General features: G+C 47.4%; 1 protein-coding gene across 1 annotated transcript in view; it reads right to left on the minus strand.

Annotated features, from left to right (window-relative positions):
• Nucleotides 1–19,498, minus strand: part of SCIN (scinderin) — a 101,819-nt gene extending 82,321 nt beyond the window's left edge. Inside the window, exons 1-3 of the mRNA XM_083186815.1 lie at nucleotides 19,183–19,498; nucleotides 8,733–8,887; nucleotides 5,284–5,445 (exon numbers count right to left, since the gene is read on the minus strand). Coding sequence (XP_083042941.1) covers nucleotides 5,284–5,445; nucleotides 8,733–8,887; nucleotides 19,183–19,375 — 510 coding nt within the window. The 5' untranslated portion in view covers nucleotides 19,376–19,498. The remainder of the gene's footprint in view (nucleotides 1–5,283; nucleotides 5,446–8,732; nucleotides 8,888–19,182) is intronic.
• Nucleotides 19,499–19,997: the final 499 nt, after the last annotated feature.

The raw sequence follows: 19,997 nt of genomic DNA on the forward strand, positions 1-19,997 counted from the left end.
TCCATCCAGTGGTGGATCAACAAATTTTGCGCCCACCACCAGAAATTTTGGCGCCCCCTCCAGTTAAGACCCCCCTACCAGGGCCGGCGCCACCACTAGGCAGGTCTAGGCATTTGCCTAGGGCGCCGGCCACTGGAGGGCGGCAGTCCGCCCCTCGCCCCCTGTACAAAGGGGGTATCTGCTGTGCCATCTGGGGAGCGGGCAGGGGGGTCCATGCAGGCTTCTGACAGGGGCCTGCAGTGGTGTCCTTGCTGCGCGGGTACCTGCGGTGCTGTGTATAAAGCTGGCGGCGGTGGGGGGTCCCTGCAGTGAATAAGAAATAACTAGCATTATCCGCCGGGCTATGCGGCGGCGCAGGAAGCGCTGCCGGGTTTGAAAATACTGGCCGCACGCTGATTGGCTGAGATTCAGCATGCGGCCAGTGTTTTTAAAACAGAAGCGCTTCCCGCGCCACCGCATAGCGCTAGTTATTTCTTATTCACTGCAGGGACCCCCCGCCGCTGCCAGCTTTAAACACAGCGCCGCAGGTACCCACGCGGCAAGGACACCACTGCAGGCTCCTGTCAGATGCCAGAATGGAGCCCCCTGCCAGCTCCCCAGATGGCACAACAGGTACCCCCCCCCCCCCCCGCCCCCACCCCCCGGCACCAGGGCGCCCCAACCCCGACTCGCCTGGGGTGCTCCGATGCCTTGCACCGGCCCTGCCCCCTACACCCCCCACCCTGCCTTACCCCTCCGCTTCTTGTCTTTGCCCGGGACTGTTTTTAAGGATGCTAGAGGAGGTCACCGCCACCTCCTCTAGCATCCTTAAAAACTGTCTGCGGTAAGGGGGCGGCCATTTTGTGAGGGACATTTTTCATAAGGAGCCAGGAGGAGCCCTGGGACGCAAACTAGTAGATTTGCGGGTCCCGACTCCCGGCCATAGATGCAGTGACAGGCGGCAGCGTAACCCCCACAGTCCCCCGGCTCCCACACTTAGTCAGCGCCTCCCCGCCATCGCAGGGTCTGCGGTGCTATTGTTACGCTACTGCCTCCATCTTCCTACATATGATTATCCTGTACACTATGTGGCCAAAGGAGTGTGGAGACTCGAGCATCACACACATCTGTCTCATAATCAGAGCAGAGCTGGCCTCCATCTCCCTGAAGGTGACAAAGGACCTTTAAACTCCGGGTCAGAGACCCGGAGTTTAAAGGTGCCCATACACGCACCGATTTTTCGGTGCGTTCTGTGCTAAATCACATCGCATCGCATTGCATACGTTGTGCACACCATGTGTGTGCGATGCGATGAAAAGCCAGTACAAAAAGTATGTGCAGCACATACTTTTTGTACTGTGCGATGAGATGCCGTGGGAGTGCGTATCTCATCGCATCGCACCTTAAAAATTGGTGTGTGTATGGACACCTTAAGGTCCGGATCGACCCTTTCACACAGGCAAAACACAGGCGAACGTAGTCTGACAGCGGCGGCCAAATAACCCGGCTCTTAAAAATTCGGGTAATTGCAAGTTATTCGGACGCCGCTGTCTGAAAGCGGTATTATTAATATGTTCTATTATTACACCTAATGACTCATAAGTAACTAAATGGTTCCCTTTTTGCAGAAATGGGATGCCAAGTTGTACATTTATTTGTTTCACTATATCCACTGTATTTAGTACTCTGCAGTTTGTGTTTCTTAAATTCCCCTTCTGGGACGCACTTTTTAATTGCCTTAAATTGTTTGTTTTGTTTTTGTCTGACAATATTATGTATTTTAAATATCTATATGAGCTTTTCATCTGTTTTAATGACTGCTGTGAGACTGCGCTAGCTGGGGGAATCCGTTTAATTGCTGTCAATATTTTTCTCGCGTGTGTGTTTATCGCACCGATAGACGCTCGTTAGCACTAGATACATTTGGCTTAGCTCATACGAGCAAAACATATCGGGTTATTAGATGTGGTTTTAGTTCATCATGACAAGCTTCGGATTGAATAAAGCAGTCATTTTGGTCCCGATGCTGTTTTGTACTGTACTGTACAGCCGCAGCTTGGCAGCGGGCAGCAGAGGCGGACTGAGGCACTGTGACTGTGGCCAGCTCACATTGGTTGCCAGGGCAGAAGGTCAGATGCCGCGACTGGGGCTCAGCTATGATCATGTAGCAATCATTTATTTATTTATTACCAGTTATTTATATAGCGCACACATATTCCGCAGCGATGTACAGAGAATATTTGAACATTCACATCAGTCCCTGCCCCAGTGGAGCTTACAATCTATGTGGCCGATTGAACCATGTTTGCACAGGTCTGAACTCATGCACGATTATGCGCATGTGCTAACCCCCGCAACGAGCGACTTCGGCAAATATTTCATTTGCTGGGACGTTTGATGGCTGAGTGACAGACAGGGGGGGCGTGTCCGACGGGCCCGTCCAGCATTTCTTGGGCGTGCCCACAAAGGGGTGGGCACGTCCATGGAAACTCCCCCAATTCGGCAGAAAGTGGCCATCTGAAAGTAATGGTGTGTACACACGGTGCAATATGATTGCTAGCGATATATTGCGATGAAAAGGAGACACTGCTACTGTCACGGGGGGCACGGGGGGTGTGCGGGAGCAGCAGCGTCTGGTTGCTGCTATCACGCGGCGGGGGGGTGAGAGAGACGGAGACCCGAACGGAGGAGGGAGGGAGCAGCAGCAGCGTCTGCTGCTGCTGTCACGGAGAAGGGGGGGAGGGACTCGAAGGGAGGAGGGAGCAGCAGCAGAAGGGAATCCTTCTGCTGCTGATCTCCGCTGACCTCCTGCTCAGCGCCAGGGGAAGCCGCTGGTCGCAGTAGCATGCTCCTGCTAACAGCGACCATTAGGGAGTGCACACGGGAGCGCGCAGCTGGCGATTTATCACCAGCAGCACTCCAAATCACTGGCAATATGGTCGCTCAGGGACCATAGTTCCAGCGATTTCAGCCAATATCGCCCACCTTAAGCATAGACTTACTTTTTATACTGGCGCATGCGAGCGGATATGTAAGTGTACTTCATCATACTGTCATCTAAGACAAGCATCATCTAACCCGTAACCATCCAAACTCATGTCAAAAATGTGTAAGGCCCCCTATGTGACTCCTCCCCTCGCAGACCTTACGGAGTGTCAGGATCGCATGCGATACATCGTACGTGATACTTCTGCATGTGATGTATCGCGTGCGATCCCCATTCCCTGCCGCCTGGAGGGGGTCTGACCTAGAGATCTGATGCACTGGAACACGCATCATATCGGATGTCACACACATGCTTTCACTAGATTTCTCCATCCGATTCCCTGCAATCGCAAAGTGTAGGGGGGCCTTTAGGCTGATAATCACAGTGCAGTTTATATGTAGGCTTGCCATACTGCCCTTTAAACTAGGACGCTCAAAAATTACAGCACACAGGTTCTGTGGCGGATTAAGACCAGGAGAAATGCAGGCTGAAAGCCAGCCAGCCACAGAACCTGTGTAATTCATTATTGTCATAATTTAAAGGGACAGTATGGTATGGTAAGCCTATTCACAACTTTCTTTAGAGCGATGAGTAAGTCTACAGTCAGCAGCCTACAAATAGTTTCCACTTTTAAAAACACCATTATCTCCAAGATATCGTTTTGGGAGCATTTGCCAGTTTAACCTGTTCTAGCAGTAAGCTGACATAGCCTGTAACTATTAGCGCTACTTGTAATATAAAAAAGGACTGGTTATTATTACCAGTATATTTGCATGAAATATCCAGCAGCTGTATCGTTACAAGGTCTGTACTTTGAATGTATTTGAATATATTTTGTTTACAGGCTTTTCAAGCTAAAAGTTTCACGGGGAATGAATTGGTAGAGGTCCAAGCTTAAGGTTTGAGTCCAACCACCAGAGGTGGAGGGGCCAGCTGCCACAGAAGAACCATTAGAGATGACAATCAAAGGAGAGGGCAGGAGTGGGTCAGGACCACCCTCTTTGACATAAGGGGGCAGATTCTAATCCATTTGGTCCCCGGCATCTTTGCACCGGTGACCAATGGTTCTGACCTGCGCATGTGCAGGGCTTCTGTGCGGGCGCCTTCACCGACCAGCACGGTGGTGGCGGCTGGGCATGAGAACGCCCAGCGTTTCATGGGTGTCCCTATGCAAAAGCTGGGCGCTCCCATGTGAATGTGGCCCTGATGCAGTGTGCCGGGGGGGGGGAGGCTGACGTCACATGACGTCAGCCTCCCACCCTGTCTTTGTTCCGGTACACGCAACTATAAGTCAGTCTTCACTAGTATACGGCAGTAGAAGGGGGCGTATCCCCGTCGGGGTGAGTTCTCTAAGACTCAGTAAGGCGCGAGTCAACCAGAATGAGGGCCAAGGTCTACTCTTGGTGTAGTTCCATAATAACACCCTTCAACCATTAATCTGTTCCACCAAGTTACTGACCCCCAGAGGAAGGAATGGGGCCCTCAGAGAGTGGGGCCCAACAAGGTCTATCTCAGTACGCATTTGGACAAATCCAACTCTAATGACAGAATTTGGCTGCATATGTATATATGGGTTCTGATGACTCCTGGGACATCTAAAGAGGGAGCTACCCTTTAAATATACCAAACATTGGGGCAGATGTATTAAGCCTTAACAAGAGATACATGCAAGGGTGATAAGGAGAGATAAACGTCCAGCCAATCAGCACCTTACTGACTTTTTTCAAACACAGGCTGTAACATGGCAGTTACCAGGTGATTGGCTGGATGTTTATCTCTACTTATCACCCTTGGATTTATCTCTTGTTAAAGCTTAATACATCTGCCCCACAGTGTGTAACATAAAACAGACGTAGACTTTAGTTCAATGAACAATATGAAACAAATAGAATTACAATGACCTGATCTACCTGGATTGTATTACGTTTATCTAGTGGTACGAACTCCGTTCCTAATGTTTGCATTATGAATTATGTGATCATCTTCCTTATGTATTGTTTATTGTTCTCTAAGTCCATTCACATATTATGTTACGCTAATTGGCTGTACCGAAAACAAAACCTTGTGGATCATTCAAGGTCAAATGTATTGATTGTAATCTGGTATGGGAAAATAACTGTTAGGAAATCCAAAAACACAAAGGACTTTCTGCGGACCTAGGTGCAATATGTTGGACAGTTCTGACCTATAGAGGACACCTCTCATGCCTCTGCAGGAAAGTGTTTAAGTTGCTCTCCACCCGGCATTTCTGGTGGGCCTTATGGTAAATATAAGAGGGGAAGTGCAGCGAGGCATCAAAATAACATTGTCTGACTTACAGCTCCAAGGTCAACGATGAAACAGTCTCCACTATTGAAGCTGGACCAGTTGAGAGGGACTTCTGTAGCCCGGATGATCCTCCTTCCCTTGATGTGCAGAAGTCGCTGAGCGCTGAGGTCATTAGTAACCACATGAGTAAAGCCGGAAGCCACCCCACCTGCCTGAGAAATAAATGGAGAACAGAAACATCATCATCATTATTGGTATTACTACCCTTTAGTTACATAGCGCCAATATATTAAGGGGTCATCTACCATTCCCTGGAAGTGGTATAATACAGCAAAAACATCCAGAGTGTCTAGGTCGATCTCAACAGGTGGACTTACACAAGGTCAAAATGGACAAAAAGTTGACACATGAAAAGATTGGCATGATATTTTTTTTGTTTTGTTTTTTTGGTGCAAATTTGTAGATTTCAGCACATGGACCCCAAATGAGTGTATCGCAGTACCCTTTTATGGTGAGTGAAGCTGGCAAGGTGCCTCGGCCCGCTACCGCTATGTCCGGTAAACTTTACTGTTCCAAATTAGAGTCCATGTGGATGGTAAAGTGTAAAAAAGTAAAGAAAACCAAAAAAGTTAATGTCGGACTCTTCTTGTTTCGACCATTGTCACGTCAACCATTTAACCATGTTGACCCTTTGACCAGGTTGATCATATGGCGCCAGCTTATTGACTGTTGACCTGTCATCCAGATACTCTATTCCCTACCTCAGGGATACCGACACACTGAAACGAACCGCGAAAGGAAACTGAAGCATCCAGAAGAAAACCACTCAACCACAAGAACAACGGACAAGCTAGACACCAACTCGAATCTGCGGTTTGCATGTGCAGATCAGTATTCTGCTAGAGGATCGCTGTTTGGGTCAAATGAATATTTTAAAATATTTATCTTTTTTAAAAAACATTATTTAAATGTTTTTTTAAATAGTAAAAAAAAGTTTGCAGTTCGAGGTTACATGTTCACAAATAAAAACTGCTACATTTTATAAATTTAATCGCTAACGTGTCACATCACATGCGTATCATCCAGTTCACATTTGGTTACGGTCGCCTTGTCAAAAACTTGGTTGAAACCTGTTCAGGGTCATATAATTTCACCTGGGAAATCATTCAATAAAAAATCTCGAAATCCCAGTGCTTTTCTCAACTGGTTTAATAAATTGCTTTATGGATACATGGAAGAAAAACATTTTTTTAATGATTTTTTCCTTTGGCAAAAATTGCAAAGGTTCTGTCATATGCAGTTAGACACCAGAAGGAATTTTTTAAATGCAGTTTGCTAGGTATGTATAATACCCCTGGGGGTGCATTTGATAGGCATGCATATTACCCCAGGTGCTTTTGTTATGTATGTATACAGTGACAACAAAAATCAGAAATTCAGAATGTTGACATGTTTGGAATGTCAACATTTTGAATGTCAACATTGGGCGTATTGACAATGTGGTTTTCCTTACACAGAGCCCCTAACTTGAACGCTATCTGCAGCCTAAACCAGTGGCTGGAACTTGTGAGTGGCGGGCCCAGGTGCAAAAAATATAATTTGGGCCCTCTCCTCAACCCAAAAACTCATTGCTGGTCTAAGTAGCAGTGGGCCCCTTTGTCCTAAGGGGCCCGGTGCAATGCACCTGCTGCGACAATGGTTGTTCCGCCTCTGGCCTAAACCTAACTCTAGAAACAGCAAAACTCATCTGTCAACATTCTATCATTGTGCATGTCAACATTCTGTTCATGTTGACAATTTGAATGTCGACATTCCAACCATGTTGACATGATCATATACCTTACATAATGTCAAATGTTAATAAAATGGTTAACAAAATTCTCATTTGTATGTTTTGCTGCATAAGTGACATGGGGAAAGTATTACGTATTGATATATGTTTTTTTGGGGGGGGGGTTTCACAGTTTTCAACATTTGCTTGATTTGCCATCCACGTGGACTACAATTGGGAATAGTAACCTCTGCTATTTTTAATTGCCAGCCAGAGAGGTTTTGAAAAGGAGATAATTGTCTATAAAAGGGTAGGCAATAAAAATGGTGCATGATTAAAAGTTGTAATTTAAATAACGAAAATATTCTTTGTAATCCACGTGGACTACAATTGGGAATATAACCAAGTGCCATTTTTGTTTGCTAGCCAGAGAGGTTTTGCCAAGGAGATAATTATTTGTAAAAGGGATCCTAAGAAATAAAGAAAATCTTCACAAGGCATTGCTGCTTGGCCAGTGACCTGTAAAATGTTATACCTTACTATCTCTCTCTATCAGCGGCGTAACTAGATTTTCTGCGCCCCCCTGCCGACAATGCAGGAGGCGCCCCCCCCCCCCCCGGAAAGAAAAAACGGAGCGGAGGGGAGCCGGGGTACGGCAGGGGGGGGGGGTTGTGTTTGTGTGTGTGTTTGTATGTATGTGTGACGTGTTTGTGTGTATGTGTTTGTGTGTGTTACCTCTGGCCGGCGTGGCCGCATCCGTCTGCGCCGGGTCCCGGGCGGCTCTCCCGTTTACTGCTGCTAATGAAAAAGTGACACTTGGAAAATGGCTGCCCCCATACTGCAGACGAAAAACTGTCTGCGGTATGGGGCAGCCATTTTCCAAGTGACACCTTTTTGTATTAGAAGCGCTGCGGCTGCCGGGACTCGGGAGAGCTGGGACCCGGTGCAAATAAAACCACCGGCGGCAGAAGGCAACCAGTGAGTTACTATCGTCCCGCAGCCCCCCCGGCGCCCACATACCCTCAGCGCCTCCCCGCCACCGCGGGGGCTGCGGGACGATAGTTACGCCACTGCTCTCTATATATATATGTAAAAGGCTAATTCCTCCTCACCTCTATGAGATGAAGTACCACCAGTGAACACGAGAGGCCACATAATGGACCAAATGACTTATTTGTGTGCTAAAAGATGTCATAACAGAAAGTGAAAGCAATTTTTGCAGGGACACTGATCTGTTTCAAACTTTCTGGATATGGAGAGAGGGAGCTGAGCAGACAGACATTAAAGGTGAGAGTAGCTAGGGACTGGGGGTGGGTTGTAGAGTTCGAGGGCCAAAAACTGTCATGCTCAAATACGAAAGTAAAAACTGTCACAGCTCAAAGTGAAAGTACATTGCAGAAGCCGTCATTTTGATGGGCATTTAACTGGTAATATATAATTCCTTATACCAGTTTCTTGTGTCTTAATAGTGCTATAAGTAGCTTATTAAGAATTTAAGACACCTTGCTACTTAATTATTTTTGATAATTGTTCATGTTACCTATAGAAAAAGCCTAACACTGGGGATTGCCAGTATATTTACTGTAAATAAGGAGGAATGACAAGATCAGGTGCAGAACCTGACAACAGACGGCAGATGATAACGAGCCACAACTCTCTCAGGCATTATTATAATTGCAGAGAACGCAGGAAGCATTGTTACAGTTCTGGATGACATCTTTAGTTTACCTTGTACTTAATTCCGCCTTTGAAGTATCCAACAAACACACTTGATTCGTGTCCTTGCAGCTCCCGGTACTGAATGGGTTTCCCGCCAAGGTAATCATCCAGCTGCACGGTGAATATGGCGGCAGATGTGCTCTCATCCTGGGAACATTCTTTTCCTGCGGAAGGAGTATAAATGTATATAATGAAGGGGGAACTTACGTAACATGGGCACCTATTCTATTAGAGTGGTTTTATTAATTTTTCGCTCATTTATTCAAAAGGAATAACTTATTACTGGGTTCGCCCATTCGGCCAATCAGTTATTTTTTTTTTATGATGTACACCGCTTTTGTGTTTATCACACTGCAATATCCGCAGTACAGGATAATAATATATAGGTGGAATGGGATGTAATGGGGAAGCTTCCACTATTGCAGGGTAACACTGTAAAAACCATTTGCATACTCTGCTTGGCGTATTAAAGTGTTGGAAAGAGGCGAAGGTTACATTGTAGTAACGATGCAATTCATGAACCACGCACGGAGGGCAATCCTCCCGCATTGGCCAGGCAGCCCCCTTCCATGCTGCACAAAATGCCGGTTTTCGTGGGTCCGCGGTGAGGGGCGGGGCTAAAATGCCGCAAATCGCGTCATTTTTAATCATTTTAGCCCCTCCCCCTGCGAATTGCGTTGTGCCTGCCATGTGGGCGGGGCTTGATGGTGTCTGCCCCGCCCCCCTGACATGCTTCTATCGGGTCTCCTCTCCGGGCTTCTCCCGGAGAGGAGAACACAAAAGTCGGCAAGTATGGTGTACGGACCTTTAGATTTGGGTGTGCTGTGTTCAAACAGAAATCTAAATTGTAGAGTATAAATAAAGCAGCCAGTAGTTACCCTGCACAGAAACAAAATAACTCATCCAAATCTAAATTGCTACGGGGCAATTAAAGTGACCAAAAATAAATCTCTTGTAGATTGTTGGAGAAGCATTTTCTGTACATTGCACGGTACTCTTTACCTAGTACGGCGCCCGTCGCGGGCATCGCGGGTACATTTATGTATGGCCGCGACGCGACCGACGCGATGCCCGCGATTTCCCATTGAAACCAATGTTAAACTTTGAAATCGTGTCGGTCGCGTCGCGGCCGGCCATAAATGCACCCGCGATGCCCGCGACGCGATGCTCCCGATTTCCCATAGGAATCAATGTTAAAAGCCGCGATGGACCCGATTTTACTGTTAAATGCCTCAATCCACCCGATTTTGGCATAGGAATCAATGTTAAATGGGCCACAGAGCCCATTAACCCTTAAATGTCCCCCCAAATTTTTAACGCCACCCCACGATCCACGCCAACCCGAAGCGTGGCGAGCGCAGCGAGCCCGCGAGGGGCGGCGGTACGCGTCCTCCGACCTTTTCATGCCCTACTATCCACGTCGGCGTGGTGTGAGAATATAATAGTGTGGCGAGCGCAGCGAGCCACCGAGCCCGAAGCGTGGCGAGCGCAGCGAGCCCCGCGAGGGGACGCGGATACCTTCACAGTTATACGCGTCCCCTCGCGGGCTTCACAGGTGTCCGTGGCGACCCAGACACCTGTGAAGCCCGCGAGGGGACGCGTCTACCTGTGAAGGTATCCGCGTCCCCTCGCTGCGCTCGCCACGCTTCGGGCTCGGTGGCTCGCTGCGCTCGCCACACTATTATATTCTCACACCACGCCGACGTGGATAGTAGGGCATGAAAAGGTCGGAGGACGCGTACCACCGCCCCTCGCGGGCTCGCTGCGCTCGCCACGCTTCGGGTTGGCGTGGATCGTGGAGTGTGCGTTAAAAATTTGGGGGGACATTTAACGGTTCATTGGCCCTATTTGGGCTGTGTGGCCTATTTTACATTGATTTCTATACCCAAATCGGGTCCATTGAGGCATTTAAGTGTAAAATCGCGGTCAATCAGGCTTTTTAACATTGTTCCCTATGGGAAAATCGCGGTAATCGCGGGCATCGCGGCCATCCCGATTTACCCGCGATGACCGCGATCACCGCGATTTTTACCCCCGACGCCCGCGATTTCAATCGTGGGCGCCGTTCTAGGTAAAGAGTACCCATTGCACAGTTCCAAGTGCTTCATAAACGTTTAATATCCATTAGGCATTTAAAACGAAGCATAAAATCATTAATGTAAGTTATTAGGTCCATACGTTACACAAGACAACCTCGTTATAGGCTCTCCAATCCTCACTGTAAATTAGGAATTTCATCATTCTGACATAAGAGAATCTGTGACCCTGGGCGTTCACCCAGCGCTATCCCATAGATTACTTGTAAGTGGCCCAGCTAACGGAACGCAGTTTCATTAAATGTGACCCCTTCCTTTCACCAATCTCCTCATCAGCAACATGGGGCTGAAATATTCTAGGAGATGATGATCGATGACTGGACCTTGTTTTATTTTTGTCACACACTGGGTGATATATATCGGCCCTTCAGCGGGTGCATACATCCGATATATCTGCGAACAACCTCATTCGTAGATATATCTTGTTTGCTCTGCAGCACAACCGATGGCCGATATACCTGGCGATATATCGGTGCATCTGGCTGTGTGTCCCTGCGGATTGCCCATACACTTGCTGCGGGAACTGTAGTCAAAGCAGGGTGGGAAAATACAGATGCATGCCCAGCTGTGACGTTAGGACGGTGCGTCGTGCGGCTGATCGGTAAGAGTGCATACCTATCTGAGGGGTAGATGTATGAAGCAGTGATAAGGGAGAAGAAGAGGCCCATGGCAACCAATCAGAACTGATGCAACATCTAGAATTTGCATTCTATAAAATTATACAGAGCAGCTGATTGGTTCTATGGGCCACTTCTAATTCCAAACAAGCCCAGTAAGGGCATAATAACGTAATTGCAAACTGAGGCAGACCCACACGGAGATGCCTAAGCACCAGGCACATTTACACTGATAATGATGATGATGACGGTATTTGCTGCATCTGATTGGCTGATTGCAGATCCATGTCTGCAGCTGATAGGTGCTCCATTGATTGTTCTCACAGGCTATTGCATTCACCCTGGTCTCTCCTGAGAGGGGAAGTGCAGTATAGTATTGTCTGTGTGTAGTCATAAATAATGGACTTAACCCTTTGAGTGCCAAGTGACTTTGTCAAAATAGGTGTGAAAATTGTCAAGCAAACATTTTTATTCATCATAATGACCTGTAATGTTTACTTTATATAGGAAATATAATATTTTTTTTACACAAACTGTTTATTTGAATTTATATAACAAATTTGAGAGACCTCGGCATATTTAGCAGTTATCTTGAACATCTATCGTAGAGATGTTGGCACTGAAAGGGTTAAACAGTATTTGGTACATAGGGGGAGGGGCCCTTAACTGCACACCCTGGACATATGAGGCCGCTACCTGCTGAGACAGTACAAGAAAACTTTAGTGGATGCAAAGGTGTAACTACCATAGGTGCAAGGGATGCAGCTGCTATGGGGCCCTGAGCTGAAGGGGGCCCATCTTTGCTGTATGTTTTACATACATTTATCACCATCAGTTGCTAAATAGGGGGCCCTTACAAACTTTTGCTATATGGCCCACGAATATCTAGGTACGCCTCTGAGTGGATGATTTAGAGATGGATGCTAATTGCATCCCCCGCTGCATTCACAGTGCAGCTTATAAAAGCATTGGAGGTGTCCGGAAACATTGGCTTGCATACATCCCTGAATTAGGCCCTTACTGTACACAATTTACAGTTTGCATTATTTTGGGATTAGTAAATCACTACGCAGGGCCAAGTTCCGTTATAAATAAAACAGAGAGACTGTTAGTATGAGGCAATTTTCCTTAATGGCCCCAATAGACGTAGAAACCTTCATTTATAATAGAACATCGGAAACCGCTGCACTCAGCCGACGCGCACATTGATGTCTCGCAGAGCGCTCTGCTAATGTCTGTTACACAGGAATCTCTCACATACATTTCTTCATAAGAATAATTTCCTTGGCACCGCGCCTGCCTGAATAAACAGATCTGCGCGCCTCTTGCCAAGGTTCTGGCCTCAGAGACATCTATCCTGTTTGTTTTAGTTTTGTTGTCAAATCTCCGTGTACATAATGACATGAGAAAGAGGCTACTAAATAATACAGTAATAGAATGGAACACGGTTACTCATAAAGATCTGGGGTCACATTGATAGCCAAATGCAAGAATGAATGCATAAGGAGGTGGAGCTTGTGTGGAAGTGGGCAGAACCTGAGAGTATTGGGGACAGGCCTACAGAGATACAGGTGAAACCTCCAGTGGGCCCCACTGCCTGAAGGCCCCACCACCTCTTCTAGGGGTTAGTGGCATGGTGAAGCAGGACCATGGATGAATTTGGGTGCTAATTTTGTGGAAAGTACCACAAAATTAGCCCTTCAGCCAATTACAGTGGGTGGCCCTGACACACCCCTGTCCCTCCTTTACTAAGAGGCCCTTCTCCTTGCATGTCTTCTACACACCCCTTAAGCTTGGGCACCTACCACAGTAGGGAGGGACCCCTGGAGGGTCCTTCATGTCTCAGTTCAACACTGCATACATCAAACCTATTGGAATACCCTCCAACTGGTCCCGCCACCTCCAGCCCCCCCCCCCCCCCCCCCCTCCCCCTGCACATGGCATGTAAGTGGTGCGGGGGAGAACCTGTTGGGCGTACCCCTGCAGACTCATGCGTGTCTATTCCTGCTTGGGGCGGGCACCTGATATCACATGACATCAGCGCTCACCCCGAATTCGGCCATTGCTGACCAGGTTAAACGTCAGACTAGACTGACTGTTATCTACATGCGTGAAAAAAAACATTAGATGGTGAGCGACTATCAAATTATTTTTTGCCCGCGCAGCAAAATGAGAGGGAATGTGTAAGGGTACACATCCACTCCCATGCAAATGCAGGGATTCACGTGGCGAGGGGGGGCAGGCGTTGGGCCTGGTGGCGTAGGCATTACCTGTTCGCTGGGCTGTGAACATACGCAGACTATCGAACAGGCCTGAATCAGGCCCATACTGTCTGTGGTATTAGTCTGCACTTGTATAGTGACTTAAGAGGCTTAAAGGCAGGTTGGGAATGTAACAAAGCAATGAGGAAGCAAGTCAGACAGCATAGGGAGAGGAATCAGCAGCAGAAAGAAAGAAGTAATAATGCCACTGTATACAGGGCTGGATTAGGGGGGAGGGGCCTCAGGGGGTCAGTACCCCTGCCCCCCCCTCCCCCTCTATCTATTTAAAAGTGTGCAGTGCATTACTGGGAGTTGACCTATGAGACTTTGCAGAGGCTGACAGGCTTGTGCTGAGCTCTGAATGATGGAGCTCATCACACGCTTCTCAGGCCCATGGAAGACAGCAGCAGCAACGGCCTCGTCATGGGAGGGTTTTTAATCAGAGGCAGCACTTAACCCATTGAGGTCTCCTACAGAGTAATGCAAAGAGGTACAAACAAAGGCATTTCATGTGTTATATAGGGGCAGTAGGGTTGGTGTAATGGTTAGCATTACTGCCTCACAGCACTGAGGTCATGGGTTCAATTCCCACCATGTGTTATATAGGGGCAGTAGGGTTGGTGTAATGGTTAGCATTACTGCCTCACAGCACTGAGGTCATGGGTTCAATTCCCACCATGGCCCTAACTGTGTGGCGTTTGTATATTCTCCACGTACTTGCGTGGGTTTCCTCCGGGTACTCCTGTTTCCTCCCACCATCCAAAAATATACTGGTAGGCTAATTGGCTCACAACAAATTAACCCTAGAATGTCAGTGTGTGCATGTACATGTGGTAGGGAATATAGATTGTAAGCTCCACTGGGGCAGGGACTGATGCGAATGTTCAAATATTATCTGTAAAGTGCTGCGGAATATGTTTGCGCTATATAAGAAACTGTTAATTAATAAATAAAACATATATTAATATTAATCCCCTACCCTGCAGTTATCCATTGACCAAGTTTATACTGCCTTTACTCTGTGCTTGGATAGTGTAATATTCTCCTGTGCAGTTCGTGCAATCTGCCCCTTGGTCATTGGTACGACCTCATCTAGAGTACTGTGTTCAGTTCTGTATAGGTCACTGGCAGGGCCGGCGCTACTCACTCAGCAGCTCCTGCAAAGCAGGGAGGCGCCATGCTGAAAAGGCGCTGTCTCCCTCCCTGCTCTGCTAAAGCTGCCTCAGCCCTCACTGTCACTGCCTCCTGCACGCTGCCCGCAGCACCTGTCTGACAGCGGGCGGGCGGCAGTACAAAGAGCTGCTCCCTGCACTGCAAGTGCACACAGCCTGCAAGCTGCCCGCAGTGCCTGTCTGACAGCGGACGGCAGTATGGAGAGGCTGAGCAGCTCCCTGCACCGCGCACACACTGTCCTCCTGTGACCTGCCCCCTCTTCCTCACGGATACTTGCACTGAGGCATGTAGTGCTGTCTGTGAATGCCTGGATGACATGTCATGTCATTGCTCCCTGCGCCTGTCAGCTGTCAATCAAATGATGAACAGGAAGCAGCGCCGCCCTTCCTCCCCTCTTCTCAGTGTTCTGTGCCAGTGCCACTGCCAGTTCTCAAGACTCCGCCCCCTCTATCTCCTCCCCTCTTCTTCCATCTCCTCCTTCTCTCCCCTCCTTTCCCCCTCAGTCACGAAAGGGGTGTAATGGTGTCCTCAGTGTCCTGACTACGCAGATAGAAGAGGAGGGACTACACAAGAGTTAAACAACAAAAGAACAGTGAGTCTGTTATTATACATGTTTATAACAATTTTTTTGGCCGCGATTTCCCATAGGGATCAATGTTAAAAGTGAGATTGGACGCGATTTTAGTGTTCAATGCCTCAATGCCCGCGATTTTTCCATAGGAAACAATGCTAAATGGGCCACAGAGCCTAAATAGTCTGAAATGGCCCCCACAATTGTTAACGCCACCCCACGATCAACGTCAACCCGAAGCGTGGCGAGCGCAGCGAGCCCGCGAGGGGCGGCGGTACGCGTCCTCCGACCTTTTCATACCCCCACTATCCACGTCGGCGTGGAGTTGAGAATAGAATAGTGTGGTGAGCGCAGCGAGCCCGAAGCGTGGCGAGCGCAGCGAGGGGACGCGGATACCTTCACAGGTAAACGCGTCCCTTCGCGGGCTTCACAGGTATCCGCTGCGCTCGCCACGCTTCGGGCTCGGTGGCTCGCTGCGCTCGCCACACTATTTTATTCTCAACTCCACGCCGACGTGAATAGTGGGGGTATGAAAAGGTCGGAGGACGCGTACCGCCGCCCCTCGCGCGCTCGCTGCGCTCGCCACGCTTCGGGTTGACGTTGATCGTGGGGTGGCGTTAACAATTGTGGGGGCCATTTCAGAGTTCAAGGGCACTATTAGGGCTCTGTGGCCCATTTAACATTGTTTCCTATGGCCACATCGCGGGCATTGAGGCATTTAACACAAAAATCGCGTCCAATCACACTTTTAACATTGATCCCTATGGGAAATCGCGGGCATCGCGGGCATCGCGTCGCACCCGTTTTTTATGTGCATGCGATGGCCGCGATTTTATACCCCCGACGCCTGCGATGCCAATCGCGGGCGCCGTTCTAGGTAAAGAGTACCCACTTTTTAAATAATGGGCTGGGTTATGTGCCTAAAGGTGGCCATACACGCTGCAATAGCAGTGTGTGATGCGATGTGCGCTCCTGCGGGCATCGCACAGTACAAAAAGTATGGGCTGCACATTTTGTACTGCTTACTGATCGCACACACATTGCATGCATGCTGTGCGATGCGATGGGCACCTTTAGTGCCTGCAACATTTTGTGGACACAGCACTGAGATGGTGTATGCATACATGTACATGCACCTGAGATCCTCCATAGGATCGCATGTTGCATACGCTCCCACAATCGGGCTGCAGCTTGTTGCAATGGCAATGTGAAAGGGCGCAAAATTTATGGTTTGCAGGAGGGCGCCGGACACCCTAGCACCGGCCCTGGTCACTGGTACGACTTTACAGTATCTAGAATACTTTGTCCAGTTCTGGAAGGATCCAGAAGGATATAAATACATTAGAGACGGTACAAAGAAGGGTAACTAACATGGTGCATGGCCTATAATACAAAACTTGCCAGGAAAGACTAAAAAAATCTCAATTTATACAGTTTAGAGCAGAGTAGGGAAAGGGGGGACATGATCGAGACTATCACATATATGAAGGGTTTTAACATGGTCCAGGTGGGGGAAACATTCTTCAAATCAAGGAAAGAATTAGAACACGAGGACGCGCGCTGAGACTTGGGGGAGGTTCAGGGGAAATCTTACTTCACAGAAAGGGTAGTGGAATATTCTCCCATCCAAGGTGGTAGAGACTTAAAGACAGCAGAACAATTTAAACATGTATGGCAGTGGTTCCCAAACTGTGCGCCTAGGCTCCCTGGGGTGCCTCGGGACACTTGCAGGGGTGCCTAGGGCTGGTCGTCCAGGACAAATTCTAATTATTTATGATCAATTATTTCTGGACAAAACCAGTGCTGGTGGCTGCCAATAATAAAATGTGTACAATCAGAACCAAATCCTGCCCTTTACCACTTAACTGAACCTAAGAAGCACATATAAACACAATCTACTTAATTTGATATGTATTTTTTGGGGCCTAGGGATGCTGTGGAAAAATTCTGAAACTCTAGGGTGCCGTGATTAGAAAAAGATTGGGAACCCCTGATGTATGGGATAGACATGCGGACATCCTTACAAAGAAATAAAGATGAAATAGGGATTAAGGGTAACAATATGGTTAAAAAGGGGGCAGACTAGATGGGCCAAATTCTGTTTGTATGTACATTCTCCCCTTTATTATTTATTACCAGTTATTTATATAGCGCATACATATTCTGCAGCGCATTACAGGGAATATTTGAGTCCCTGCCCAAGTGGAGCTTACAATCTACATTTGAAAAAGAGAGAAGAATGTCCTTTTACTAGGTGCACCTTATAGAATCTAAAATATAACTTTTATTTATTACATTTATAAAAGGCTGCGTAAATTTAAAACCATATAACAAACAAGGGTGGGTAGACACACATAAAAAGATGGGGTGGCAGGCAGATGTTCGCTGATGAGAGCTGGAATATTCAGATTTTATTATATCTGCAAGGATATGTACTAGTGGTACCCTCGACAGGGACTCTAGTACATAGGGGTACAATTGTTGTTGGGTGATATATTTAACCCCGCAATACCCCCACTAACTTCCGACTGCACACTGATTCACGTGTGTCCAGGTCTCTCTTATACCATATAGAGCAGACATATCGGAAAAGCTAGTATTATCATAGCTGCATTTGTGTCAGTGATGTAATATTGCCTGTGATTAGCATAAACACGGCAACTGTGTTAGTGTAATTGAGCCACAAAGAAGTTCTGAACAAATAAGGGCAACAAGTCAGACTCTTCGAGCAGAACTTTATATTCTTTATTAGAGTACCAGACATATAACTGGTCGAACACCTAATTAGCCCTATTCACTGCCATCCTTGCAGATATAATAAAATCTGAATATTCCAGCTCTCATCAGCGAACATCTGCCTGCCACCCCATCTTTTTATGTGTGTCTACCCACCCTTGTTTGTTATATGGTTTTAAATTTACGCAGCCTTTTATAAATGTAATAAATAAAAGTTATATTTTAGATTCTATAAGGTGCACCTAGTAAAAGGACATTCTTCTCTCTTTTTCAAATGTCCATTAATCTTGTCCTGAGGTAGCACACCCCTGCTAACATCTTCACAGATTATTGGTATATAGGGGTCCTCTCCATATTGCAGTCCTGTGCGATCACCCCAAAACCCCCTCCCTTCCTGAGCTTACAATCTATATTCTCTACCACATGTACACACACACTCATCCATTCTAGGGTTAATTTGTTGGTAGCCAATTAACCTACCAGTATATTTTTGGAATGTGGGAGGAAACCGGAGTACCCGTATTAAACCCACGCAAGCAAAGGGAGAATATACAAACTCCGCACAGTTAGGTGGGAATCGAACCCATGACCTCAGTGCTGTGAGGCAGTAATGCTAACCATTACACCGTCCATACTGCCCCTTATGCAGAGTAACGGAACCCTGTGTCACCTTCTAAATAAATCATGATGATAATAAATAATACTGTATTACATTTAGGGGTCCCAGGTACAGAAGAACTCACTTTAAGGTGAACAGTAAAATCACACAAAGCACATTTTTAAAGAAAAAAAAAGTAGTTGCATTGTCTGTGCAGTATTTGTATATGAAACATTGGAGAGCTGGTTGTATCTCGCCAGTTGTGACATGCTGTAATACAGGATTATTAGCATCAGCTCACCTCTCTACTATGTATGATCGCAGATGACGGGACAAGCCCTCTGTCTGAGGCTTACCCAGCAGGCACACATAGCTGCCAGCGCAATACAGCACCGTTCTGTACTCACCCAGCCAGTAATGCAGGTCGTAGTACTTAATGTTGTTCTTCACCAGGGTGTTCAGAATCAGATAAGCATCTCCCACATAGAAGTTCCCGTGTAGGTTTTCAGGTACCGGTGCCAGGTCCATTTTCTCAATTCTCCAAATCTGGAGCCCAGACTTTTGCCCCGCGTTGGCAAACTCTCTGTGAGACGGAGCCATGGTGCTCTCAGCAAACACCAGACACACACAAAAGGGGAACTTTTACAAAAATAACTATATGGGCTGTGTGCTTGCTGGATTCCTTCTGGCAGTCTGCAGAATTAATGTACAACAGAGGTTTATAGTCTGTGCAGGAAGAGGGAGGGCAGGGTAGGTGTGTTCAGCGATGATCACAGCCTCTCCCCTTACTACTACACACACACACAGGGATTCTATTCAGCAGGACGCGTATTTATAGCATGGAAATCATTTCATTTTTCAGAAGCTATTTTCAGTTGGGCCACTGTTTTTACTGCTACCCTAGGGGATAACAGCTGCCAGTGTCCGGGGTCAGTCCCACGTTCAGGGCCAGTCCCACGCATAATTGCCTACCCTCCTGCATTCTGCAGGAGACTCCCTGACATAGCAGCAATCTCCCTCTCTCCCTCATTAGTCTAGCAATCTCCCTCATATCACCTAGCCCACATTACACTGTTACATCATAGTTACCTCCCCTCCTGCATTCTGCAGCAGACTCCCTGAAATAGCAGCAATCTCCCTCTCTCCCTTATTAGTCTAGCAATCTCCCTCATATCACCTAGCCCACATTACACTGTTACATCATAGTTACCTCCCCTCCTGC

This window comes from Crinia signifera, chromosome 5, assembly GCF_055691185.1.
Source record: "Crinia signifera chromosome 5, ASM5569118v1, whole genome shotgun sequence".
NCBI lineage: Eukaryota > Metazoa > Chordata > Amphibia > Anura > Myobatrachidae > Crinia > Crinia signifera.